Source organism: Paramormyrops kingsleyae, chromosome 1, assembly GCF_048594095.1.
Source record: "Paramormyrops kingsleyae isolate MSU_618 chromosome 1, PKINGS_0.4, whole genome shotgun sequence".
Taxonomy (NCBI): Eukaryota; Metazoa; Chordata; class Actinopteri; order Osteoglossiformes; family Mormyridae; genus Paramormyrops; species Paramormyrops kingsleyae.
In genome coordinates, this window is record NC_132797.1 from 15,533,146 (window position 1) to 15,546,200 (window position 13,055).

Here is a 13,055-nt window from a genome sequence, read left to right on the forward strand (position 1 = left end):
AATCTACATGTAATGTTTACTAGACACTTCTGCATCAGAAGTACATCTACAGTAGATCTGGCGCAAAAGAACGTGCAAAAGCATCGGAAATTATGAAACGCACACATATTCAGTCATATAAAATAAATGATACTAACTTATGAAGTTGGGTTTACATTCTGTATTGGTTTCACCCAGATCACCTTACAGTGCCAGTATTACGCAGACGTGTCATTGTTGCCAGTCCAGTTTATACACATTACGGTATAATCCGACGGTCATTTGCTTTTAAAGCGCCAACTAGTTAACAACAAGTTAGTAGCCTCGGCACGTAACCAGGTAAGAGAGGAAAGCGGAGCCGGTGTCCGCCGGGCTGCGGGCGGCGAGCGGGACTCCCACCGGGGGGAGTTACCCCGAACTGCCTCCGGTACTCCTATGTGGAGGCGGGTTCAAATATGGAAAAAAATGTCACTTTAATTATGGAAAATGTCACTTTAACGGGCTTTACAAGGAGTCACCGAGGAGCTCTCGCCGAAGCGAAACAGCCTTAAACGAGCTGGCGAAAGAGTCAGCACCGAGCCCGGGGCACGGAGCAGCCATCTTCGGGTCTAAAGCGGAGCCACGGAAACGAGCTGGCGACGGCCGCTGGACCGGCACCGGGACCGGGACCGGGACAGCACACACATACACGGCACGGGCAGCCGCTCCGTGTTATTAGCCCAAGCAGCCGACAGGCTAACCGGCTCCGCACTCGGAGCCCCTGGCGCTTCCGCACACTACCGAGCCCAGTCGGTACCGGTCCGGGTTATAGGGAGCCGCGGCGCCGTGAGCCGTGCCTTAACCGGCCGGAGAAGGCTGAAGCCAGCCCGGGCCTCTCTTGCCTCCTTCCCCTGGCTCTCCGCCGCTCCAGACAAAAAAAAGGAAAAAACCAGAAGCGATAAATAGAGCGATCGGACTGAAGCCCGGCGACCGGCCCGAATCCGCCCGAACCGGCTCCATCCTCCGCGGTACCCCGGCTCACCGAGCACCTTAATATCGGCAGAAGAAAACGCGGGTACCGGGGAAAAAGGGTAAAAAACACACTTACCGCATTAATTTGTGTTCTCCTCCAGATCCAAGATGGCTGTGTATGGTAGAGTCGAGGATGCTGGGTGAACAGCCTTTACCCTCTGACCCCGCCGCCGCCTCCCGAACATCTCCGACGCAGGATGCCGCCGCCGCTGGCCGCGGCCCCCGGGCGCTCCGCTGCGGACCCTTTACCTTCATATTTATACATTTATACGTGTATTTACGCCGCGGCGCCTTTTGTGCACGGCGTCTACGAAATACATCGCTGTCTGCCTTATAGTACACTTATTACCTAACCATAGATTTCATTGCTCCGCTAAGACGTTTTATATATAATGAATTCTAGCAATATACTTATTATTTTAGAAGGAAAAGTAACATTACTGTTATTACTTTTTTATATTTAATGCCTTATAAATGATTTAAATATGGATTTGCCATTTGTTCATTATAGGTAGTAAAGTAGGGTTTGTGTATCACTACTGTATTGAGTGTATGTGTTCAGAAAAACACTATATACATACAGTTGCCAACTTCGGTCATCTGGCTGGCGTGACAGTCAATTCGAGACAAGTCTGCACACGCATTTGCATATATGTAACAGTTTTATTGCTTTGTAAATAGTCTGTAGGGTTTACAAACTAACCCCAGGCTTTTGTAGCTAATGTAGCTAATTTTAGGTTTATAATAGAATAATAAAGATTTGCCGTAATTAAGATGTCTTGCGTGAGCCTGAGAGTCTGAAAGTGTTACGCCAGATGCATTAGTTGGTAACTCTGTACACGTTTCTTTCGCTTTTAGTCTCTGCCGTCAGAAAATTCAAAATATTTGCAATAAGAAGTGTGCCATCTCTATTAGTTCAGGTATTCAATCAGGTGTACACGTTTGATCGAATGATTCTGATGCATGTTTGGTTCGAAACAAAACGGTTAATGTACATACAATGTAGAACAATATTTAAACAGCTACTTGTCTCAGAAAAAGACACACGTCTTAAAATAAAGACCGCCTCAACAAATAAACATATTTAATCAGTAGTCACCTTTACCTGCATTTCCAAATTAATTAGTAGATTATGGCTCTGGTTTATTTACTAAGGGACCACAAGGAAAGAGCTCAGCATTGTGTTTCAGAATTAGACCAGTAGGTGGTGTAATGGTTAAGGTAATTAACTAAAAAAACTTTTATAAAATCATTACATATTGTAGTTCAGGATCACTAACCATAAACCAGGAGGTGTGGGGTAAAGGGCAGGAGAGCGTTCTAGATTGGGATGCCAGTCCTTTGCTGGGCACACGACTGTAGGGAATTTAAAGACTGTTGAAGGAAACCTGTGCAAACACAGTGAGATCAGCACACATGGTACAGGAGGCAGGATTCAAACCCACAACGCCGTAAATGTGTAGCTGTCTTCATTTGTAGTAGTACTACAATCATGCTAGAGCACATGCATTCAAGTCATGGGTATTTTTCAAAACTGAGTTCAAGGCACACAAACTGTGCTATGAGAGGAACACGCAACTGAATCATGTCACAGAGACACAGTACTGTTTACAATTCTACTTTGATTTCTGGACTTGTATTTCCCTGTATTCTTATGTAATTATTTCACCTTAACATTTTGTATTCACTAATTATATAAAAAAAATAACAATTATATACAACGAAATGACAATAATATAATGTGATGGAAGTGTTCATTACAGTATGTCTGATCCATTTCCTCATTCATTGATTTGAATCACTATGTATCCAGCGAGGATCACAGTGATTGATAAGCTTCTAAAGAAAGTTTAAGGTGAAAGGTTTGGTTCATCCAGCCCTACAGGTTCTTATAGATTACTCAACACTCCATTGATTCTAAATCACTTCAACAGTGTGTTTGTGGAATGTGGAAGGAAACCAGAGTACCCAGAAAAATCACACACAAAACAAAAGAAAACACGGAACAGTATATTTACCATCTTCAGATATCGAATAACAAATCATGCGTGACACCTAATCTGATTCGGAGTAGCAAATGCAGCTCCAGTACCTGAGGTCACCAAAGTCAAAATATCTATTTGTTTTGTCAAAGATCTGCATGCTTGCAAGCTGTATTTGTATTCAGAGGTTTACCTCACTATTTGTTGTGTTTCTCACTGAATAGGAGATTAGTGAATTCTCATCCAAGTTGGCATGGGAACGCCCTTAATTAACAGATCAGAAAAAGCCGGATAATCTGTGTTCTGCGGGTTTGTGTCAGGTGTGTGTGACTTATGTGTGTTTTATGGTCAGTGCAGAATTCCATCCTTGAGTTCTTTACATCATGGAGTGAATCAACGCATGGCTCACATTGCGTTTCCTAGGAACATCACGCGTCCCTTTGTTTTGTCATCTTTTGATTGGATGCTATTCTAATCAGCTCATTGTACCTCGTCACTCAAGTCTTGCAGCTGGATTAGGTGACACACCTCAAGTGGAAATACCACAGGTTCCTTCACATCTTGTTATCTCAGTTTCCTCTTCCCTGGCATCTCGGCTTTCTGTATAATAATTGCTCATCCTTCTTCATCAGCCTCTAAGCAGCTGACTAATTAATGATGTTCTGGACCAAAGTCACCAATAGACCCTAAGTGCTATCAAGCCCGAAAAAAATCAAACCCACAAATTTATTCATGGTAACAGCCTTGTGACTGCATATTCTTAATCTCTTTACCATCAAAACTGTATTTCATCACTGTAGTTTTTCAATAATGCACATAATAATAGTAAAACGTATCAATCATATCAATGAGTCAGGAGTGCTTAATTATCTTAAAAGCCAAAGGTAATAAATAACATTACCAATCAATATTAAATATAATAAACAAAAACACAAACTTGTCAAAGAAAAGTGGTTCATGCACAAACAATAAAGCATCTTGCATATACTACCAGGATCTGTGCAGAAAAAAATTCTTTAAAACTGTTTCGTTGGAATAATCAGTGAAGTTAAAACCAGTGGCCTGGGCAACCTTGGCATTTGTCGAGTTCTCCAGACCAGTAGGGGGCGCACTATTGTAAGCTATGCTGATGCTAAAATGAAGCATGTTAAATTAAGTGAGGCCTTCAAAAACATTAAACAATTTTTCAACACCATTTTTTTCAGCAGCAAACTAAAAATGTTGAGGAGGTAGAGCATAAGACTTCTTTGAATGTTTGAGAGGATTAGGAGGTTATGACACTAAATGTTGGTGGAATATTTTCACTACAGTACCAGGGTGATATACAACAGCATGCTGCCGGTAATGATAGAACAAAAGCAGCTGAGATTGATAATTAAAGTGATTAAATATTTGGCAAGACTTACAATCCAGCAGTGTTGAAGACGGGGTGCTACATTTTGCCTTGGACATTTGATTGGCACATGCTGACCCTGGTTAAAACCATCAAAACATTAAGATGGCATCACTCCATCTAATCTCAATGTCAGTACCACCTTAACCAAAATTTCAGTGTCATAGTTTAAGCTCCACTCATTTGGCCCAATCTATCCAGCCTCTTCTTTTTTAAGACCACCCAGATTGGGTTGTAATTACACATACATACAGAAAATCTATACAGAAGCACCAAAAGATGCGAACAGGGTACAAAGGTGTGATGTTTTTGTGAGGAATCCAAGCCAAAAACTGAGTGACAGGTTTGAACAGAAAAGAGACGGCTATGCCACTTATTAGGTAGGATCCATTTCAATTGTATAAGTTCAGATTCAAAGGCTTGATAATGGCTTCACCATTGAATGTCAGAATTTTTCCTCAATCAATGCCTTTCAACCAGAAAATTAGGTCCTGTCTGAATCATATTTGTTGATCCGTACAGCTCACAGTCAACCTGCTGGATCTGCTTTGCGGGCTCACAACTCATAAAAGCCCGTCTGTTTGGTTCTGGGGTGACTAACTGACACTGAGACAGTCTCTTCCTCAAACACTCGTCCAAAGCCCCATTTTTAAGTGTCTTCCTGCAGTGCTGTCAGACTCCCGAGATCTCGCTGTCATCTTGTGTACCCACACTAAGATAAATGCATGCCTAGCAGCAGAATGATCTCTGTACCAAGAGACCCAATGCGGCTGGTATAGCTGCAGATTGAGAACCGGCTCCAATAACGTGCAGCTCATCTCCTGTGCTTAGCCCTTCACTGCACACCAGTTTGGTGTGCAGTGAAGGGCTAAGCAGGAAATGCGGGATGTGCTGGAAACGGAAAACAACAGCTCTAATATAACAATCAAGGTATGAGTGCGGCTGCCCATATGACATCTCTGAGATCAATACACAATTAAATCCAAATTAAATGCCTACAGTGTCAATGTCAGTGGCTGTGTATGAATTCAGGGGCTGCAGGCTTCCAAGGCTGCACTCAGAGACCAAATGTGTCATAACGGTGCGACCAGGCTGTCACATTTCGAAGGCTCCTTCGAATGCATCCTCTTTTTGCCACAGCCCAATGCAGCCCAACATATCCCAAGATTAATTGTGCCGAGATCGAGTGGCTGTGTCCCAGTTAGGCGATGGGAGAGGTGCTTTGTGACTCAAGGGTTAGGGCGGGAAGAGCTGGTGACAGCCAGACCATCCCATCTGACAACGCTTTCCGTTCGACCTTCAAACAACGCAGCCTACAAAAGCTTTGCCCTCTTAGACCACGTCTTTTGAAATATTCACATTTAAATCATGTTCTTCTCCAGTGTAGATTTAGCTGTTGCATGAGTTTGTATTTTATGGCATTTTGTTGTGTTTTTCGGGATGTATTGAATAAAGATGCCACTTCCTTTGTACTGTAGCTCAACCAACCATAAGAAAGCTTGCTGAAGGCAAGTAACAAGGATGATTATGCTGCCTCACGTCTCACTTTAGTGCCTATTGTCAGGGGGTGAAGGTCGGATGACTCCAAGGGCCCGTGAGTGACAGGGACCCTAAACTCTTTTGAACATAACTGGATTGATCAGGGTTGGGGGCCCTGAATAATATGCCTCCATGGGGCCCCAAATCTCTAGCAACACCCCTGTACTCTTCAATGTTCTGTCCTTCTCCCAGAATCCGTAATTTTTTATTTAATTTTTTTTTTTTTTTTTTACCTAAGTCACTAATACCAGAAACTATGTCTATAGTGCTCATCAGAGAAGGGAAGCCAGCCAGGATACTCCAGTAAGGGAATGACTGAGGGAAGCATGTTTATTACTGAGAAAGGTTTGGGACTCACTGGTCCCTCTTGCTGTGATCTTGACATTTTAAGCCTTCCATTGCATTCGCAGTGGGGAGCAAAGGAAATGGATCACAAATGGACTGAAGACAATGAGTCATTAGGCAACTTCCACCACGGACGTCATAGACTAATGTTGGGGGTGTTATCCCAGTCAATCTACAGTTTTAAAGCATACTAAACCCTGTCTAATATATTTGGTGTCCTGTCCCTGCCAGTGTCTCTGTACTTCTGATAGATCCTTGTTACCCATCTAATAACTCAAGGTTCACTTTTCTGGTTGGAGCTTCAACATGTACTGCATTTGTGATGTTATGAAGTCACCCAAGATCTCACCTCCCTCACTTCTCTACTGATATTGTAGTTTTGTCGTTCTGGGTTCACCTGATGCCTTGCTGCTGGCAGGTCCCAAGGTTCTACTCTGGTTGCTGTGTTCAGGTTCTGTGTATGTTCTTGTACCTATGTCCATATGTCCTATATCCTATGTCCATCCATACATCATCTCTAACTGCTTATCATGTATAAGGTCATGGTTACCCTAGAGTCTGTTCCAGGAAGCACAGGACAACCCCAACCCCTGTCAAAATGCCACCTTGGCCCCAACGGCCAATTTTCCAACATTTTGCGTATCTAAGGGCCCCTGTAAAGTGCTGAGGCCCTTGATTCTGCCTGGGATCCATGCTGCACTCGCACCCCTGACTCCAAGACACCAGCTCACCCTGCTGTGTGTTTTTGCACTGCAGCAGGTAACTAGAGAAGCTGGAGGAGACCCCCACACATGCATGAGGGACATGGACGACCCGCAGACCGACACCCCCAGACCCTCGAGGCTTCTCCCTTCTCAGCCATTCACCTCTGCTTCTATCACATGAAATGAAAACCCTCCAAATGTACTTTAGTTTAAAATTTAAGGGCCATAAGGTAATAGAAAAATACTGGAGTCATATGCAAAAATATGTGTCTTGGACAAGAACAAAAGCAAATCGATGTGGTTTAATGCCTCATTAGCAGAGAAGAATGCTGCTTTTAGTGCGAGCTGGTAACTGCTGCTTTCAAACAAAATATGACTAAAATATGACTAAGAGCCGCTAACGCTGATCTCATACGTATATATTTGAGGGGTCTTTCACAATGAAAACCTGAAAGACTACTCTGCCAAAATTACAGCGGTCCCCTTTCAGTGCCAGGCTGTTTATTGCCTTAGACTTAGAGGAACGGCAAAAGTTAATTCACCTTGGCACGTGGAATGCTTATAGGGCTTTTTATCTGTTGTTTGGACAGCAGGCGGAAATACCAGAATATCCAGACAAAAATCATACAACACAAAAAGAACATGCAAACTCACAAACCCGGGTGGGATTCATACCCCAGCCTGGGGTATGTCTGAGGTAACATTGTTACCCGCTGAGTCAATTTGCTCCACTGAAAACATCATGATAAGTATAGAATTTCACAGTCAAACAGCCCGTCAATAAAAAGGAAGTCCTTTCAATTCTGATTCAGTTCCTGCTTGTAGAAATCCAATGCCCAGTCTCAATGTCTCCCCTAAGCCCTAAGCACTAAGCCCTGAACCCTTACAGACGTAACTGATGTCACTCAAAATGCACTTTATGATTTGACAGTGGGACAATCCTAAGACCTCAAGGTCTTTGAGTCCATGAGTGTGGACATTGGGATTGGGCCTATTAAGCAAGGTTTTGTGGTGAAATTAAGTTGTTATGCTATGTTGTGGGTAAAGGATTTCTGCTCATGGTTCCAGTTTATTCATCAAATGGAGCAGAATAATTCCTGTATGATCATACTGGGCAATCATTGCTTTGATCTTTGATCAACACCTAAATAATTTATTGAAAAAAACCATAATCTTCCCTAACCAGCTATAAATACTTATGTTAAATAAAGCAAACTGGTATCTAAGTTACAGTATTGTGGTGATCCTGACACCTAAACTGGGATACAGTGGATTATTTTGAAGAACTCAGGATTAGTCACAATGGATTAAATGACATGACTGTGATGTGGCTGGTGTGCTTCTGTGAGGGATCTTGCGCCGTCATACTGCAGAGCAAGATGAAAAACAGCAGCCTCACTTCTGTCACAGCTGCCAGCTGCAATCTGATCAGCCCTCAGAACCCAAATGCACTCCTCAGTTTGCCCAATGACAGGCCTACGGCTTTGGCTTGACGGTGCTCATGGCACGAGCCGCTGCTCCAGCATGGATAACATGACATCACCAACATTAAGGAAACGAGGATCTGCTCCTCAAACCAGAGGTTCTCTCATTTAGAATCCGTACAGACGAGCAATGCAAAACCTTGCTGTTATAATACAGGGTGGAATACATTTGATGATAATATTCATGATCAAAGTTCTTCTGATGTCTCCTACCCAAGTTCCATGGTGAAGTAGGAGGTATATTCATATCTTACTATGCTGTGAAAGACATGGGACTGAAGTACTGTGCCCCCCCCCCAACCCACTAGGATGTACCGAACACAGTAGAACATGCCAAGCAGAGACATAAAGTTCCGCGAGTGTATAAATTATAATTTTTCACGTTCAGCGGCCCCACTAAATTGAAAAAGCAAGAAAACCTTTACCCATCCGTACAGCTGAAACTGATATCGGTCTGTTCATTTCTGGTTTTCTGCCATTAAGTTCTAGTACTGAAAGTCATTTATCATAGATTTTATAAAATGAATTAACAGGAACTACTCAGTGTTTAATCTTCAGTAGCCAGTGTTTTGATCCAGAAATATCCACAAATGTTCATCAGTCACTGCGCTGAATCACTGCGTTGCAGCAGCCTCCAGGTGAGAGAACCACTACTATTTCATTCCCACTCAATCCAAGTCCCTCCCCAGCGCCGTGGCTGTCTATTATGCTTGTCCCTCAGCCCTCAGGGGGCCACTACCTGCATTGCCCCCATCAATCTCACCCCCCACCTGCCCCAGGAACACCGCAGCCGTGGCTCCCCAGCAGAACAACCTCCACAATGCAGCAGCGCAGTAATTAGCAATAAGGTAACATTTACCCCCAGCTGCAGTGGAGGGTGGTAAACACTCTGTGTTCTCCATTGCCACTTAGAGGAAGGCCTGCTAAGCCTGCCTGCGTCCGGCTGGTGCGGAACGAGACCTCTTTGCGCGGACAAACTGTGTATCAGGCTAGCTGTATTTCTCCGAACTTCAGCTATTAAACCTGGGATAATAATATCTCCCACAAACCGGTCATCTACGTTACTTCTGCAAAGTTCTGTAACCCCTCAGATTACAGAGTAAAGTTTGTCAAATGTTATATTATTCTTAAATATTACCATGTAAATGCAACAGACTGGTACCCTGGCAGGGTATACCCCAACTTTACCCTGTGCTGCCTGGAATTGGCACCACATGCCCCCCCAAGCCAAAATAACCAGGATAAGCAGCTAGAAGAAGGATGGATGGATGGATGGATGATTACATAATTATTATATTTAAAGAATTGTGTCCTTACTAAATGTACTGTATATATACAGTATCAGTCAAAGGTTTGGACACGCCAAGAAGCCTATAAAGGAGAGTAATCAGGCCACGTCACATGACCTGGCCACCTGACCTAGAAGTAGAAATGCCCAGCATATATGTGGGACCTCCTTCAGGACAGCTGGGAAAGCATCTCAGGAGGCCACTTTTGTGTGTGTGTGTGTGTGTGTGTGTGTGTGTGTGTGTGTATACACTACAGGCCAGAAGTGTGAGCCCACCCTCAGATTAAAAAAAAAAACAAATGACAGACTGCTTTCTTAAACTTTTATTGCAAGAAAATATTAGAAATACTTAAAATAAATCTAATTGTCTGGTTTTCAGTATTTTATAGTTTGTAGTAACAGATTATTTGGCCACAAAGGCTGAAACCATTGGTTTTGAAGAAGACATATCAGGTCTGTCTTTGGTGCATTGACACTTTGTGTTGGAATTTACTATTTACTAATGTCCGAACTTGATTTGCCCTTGGTCTCTCGTGACTGTGTCTTAATAAATTAAATGATAGCCACTTGTCTGTCTTTTCCCAGATTAGGTTATGAGAGGTTTAATGCGCTGTCCGCTCCTCATTTCAATCCTGCGTTGTACTGTATAACTGATAAGTCAGGGCTCAAATCAAAATTTTGAGTGAAGAAGGGTCTCATCGGCAAATAGTTGAATGTTTCTAAGCATGGAGTGACTATACTGTTTACGGAGAAAAAGGCTGACAGGAAGCAACAGCCTGGGGCACAGGAAGTGACATCAAAGGCTGAAGATCAACACTCAGCTGTGACGCAGCAAAAGAGACTGGAAGATTAAGTACACCTTTACTTCGTGGTGTTAATAAGAAAGAGAGACTATAGGCTAAACAACACGAACGCTGGAGTACGGGGAGCAGGTCTTGCGGACGGACGAAAGTCCATCCCTGGGACGAGTTGGACCAACCGGTTTAAAATAAGCATCAAGCAAATGAGACAGAAGTGTTTGCATACTTGAAAAGGCGCTGGGAGGGTTTGGATACAAGCTATTTCCAATAAATGCTGGAAATGATGCTGAGAATCTGTGCTGATAAAGGCAAGGGCTGGTTATTTTGATGGAACTTTTACTTTGACACTCGCATTCATTGAATTGCACTTACAATGTATATTTGCTACATTACACTTCAAAACCAGTTAGTTACATTTGTTTTAAGTATTTCTAATATTTTCTAGTAATGTAAGTTTGAACAAGCAGCATTTTTTTTTTAATTGGAGGATGGGCCCAAACCTCTGGCCAGTAGTGTATATACTATATATATGTATATATATACACACAGATTTTTGTATCTAGAACCAACATGGATGAAAAAGCAGTAAAGCAGTGAAACCATCAAAGAACATGAGAACTTGTGTACTGATCTCATCACCATTTGATTTTCATTTTGGGAAACATTTGCTACGGTCGGCTGTGTGCTGTCAAACCCGGGCTCCCATGGCCAATCAGTCAAACATGGTTGCCATGCCAGCGTAATTATGGTCATAAACCCTCCCTCGCTTTGATATTAAAATGCATCCTGCTTCAAGCCCAGCGTGTTCAGCCCGATCCTCCACTCAGTATCCAGGCCGGCACTGATGGATATAGCCGTGCAACATGAGCCGTTCAGCCTTGGGCTTAAAATCGGAGCCCCGAGTTCCATTCGGCTCAAATTAGAGGGAGGCGGCGCAAGAGTGGTGCACAGAACAGCCAGAGAGAAAGGGGGCGCTGTGGGGGACAGACCGCACAGTGGGAGGTCGTTACACGTTGTGCCACTGGGGGATGCTTCAGAATCCCATAAATTCTGGCCCACAGGGGCTTCAGACAAAACTTTTGACATTCTTCCTCGCATATGAAGAGAGAGCTCAGTTAGGCTGGATGATGAGGCTTCTAACGTTAACTAGACATGTGTCTGGCATAACTGTTCTCACTCAGTGGCCGAGAAACCATTTCACCTTAGGAGGTCCTTAGAAGGTCCTCAGGAGGTCCTCAGGAGCAAGTGGTCATATAGGGGTGGGGCCACAGGGGCACTGGCCTCAGCTAAAAGCTGATTGGTCCCTGGAGTTCCCACTCCCCTGTCTCACCGATTCAAAATGCCATTAGCTAATGATAAAATTGGCCCCTCTATATGAATTATGGCCCCTCTCTTGTTGCCCCCCCCCTTAAAAAACGAACTAGTACCACCCCTGTACAGCAGTAACTGATGGTTCCTCCGACCTCCACAGGCCTTGTGCACCAAAAGTGTCAGCTGTAATGGCTTTTAAATGATTCATTAACCCGATAAAGCTGTAAAAAACAGCCCCCCCTCCCCCCAGGAGAGCCGTACCGCCCATTTAGAAAGCAGCAGGATGTTCAATAGCAGAGTATGGCAGCATGGTGGCCTGGAGTCAGGAATTCAAATCCTGCTTTCTGTGTGTGTGCGTGTTTGTGTGCGTGTGGATTATGTTTATATTACATTGTGGGGACCAATTGTTCCCCACAACATAATAAAGCCTGTTATTTTGAAGTTATGGGGACCATTTTTCAGGTCCCCACAAAGACATAATCTCTTATCAAAGTGATGTCATCAAAGTGATGTCATTATTGGGCCCTTAACCCTCTGGGAACTGACTTACTCTGCTTTCATCAATTTACATAAAAGCATCTGCTAAATAAATAAAGGCACCCTGTGACGGACTGCATGACCGACCTCGACTTCGTCACTGTCTTCCACTGTTAGATTACCCAGATGCTATATTACCTCATAAACAGATTTTATTGTGAACATCAAGCCATAGTAAGGATTAATTTTGCAAGATTAAAATCACGTTGTTAGTGATTGTTTTGCTGACACAGCTATCACATGCCAGGACCTGCTTTGCAGTCTCTGTGAATCATGTTCCTGTAAGAAGAGCTTGAGTGACCGGTACAGGTAAGGTCGCCCTGAAGCGTCCCGTCAGGATTGAAGTCCATTAAGCGTCTGGCACCAGTAGCATGTTGGCACCGGCAGACTGAGTTTCAGGAGCCAACTCAAGGGAGAGGACATTGATTGAATTCAGACCAAAACGTCACGTTCTGTGTTTAACGATCCCACTGCTCAACTGTCTAAAACCTGCACATCTGTGATCCGTAGGCTACACTTAACCACACACCACTGCAGGCTCATTAGTCTGTGGGGTGACTCTGTGGGGACTCTGTGCCCGCTCTTAGAAGGTTGCTGGGTCAAATCCCACAGCTGGTAGAGTGATGTCACCCGTAACCTCAATTGCTCCAGGGACTGGCTGACCCTCCTTTCTGAAGCGTTT

General features: G+C 43.7%; 1 protein-coding gene and 1 long non-coding RNA gene across 2 annotated transcripts in view; one reads left to right on the forward strand and one right to left on the reverse strand.

The window, feature by feature from the left end:
• LOC111851428 (CCR4-NOT transcription complex subunit 2) overlaps window positions 1-1,245 on the reverse strand; it is a 39,873-nt gene extending 38,628 nt beyond the window's left edge. The window contains 2 exon segments of the mRNA XM_023826378.2: window positions 1,067-1,089; window positions 1,092-1,245. Of these exon segments, the coding sequence (XP_023682146.2) occupies window positions 1,067-1,089; window positions 1,092-1,245 (177 nt within the window).
• Window positions 327-2,084, forward strand: LOC111851444 (uncharacterized). Its single transcript, XR_002840015.1, has 2 exons — window positions 327-986; window positions 1,092-2,084. It is a non-coding gene; the product is annotated as an uncharacterized lncRNA (long non-coding RNA).
• The last annotated feature ends 10,971 nt before the right edge of the window (window positions 2,085-13,055 follow it).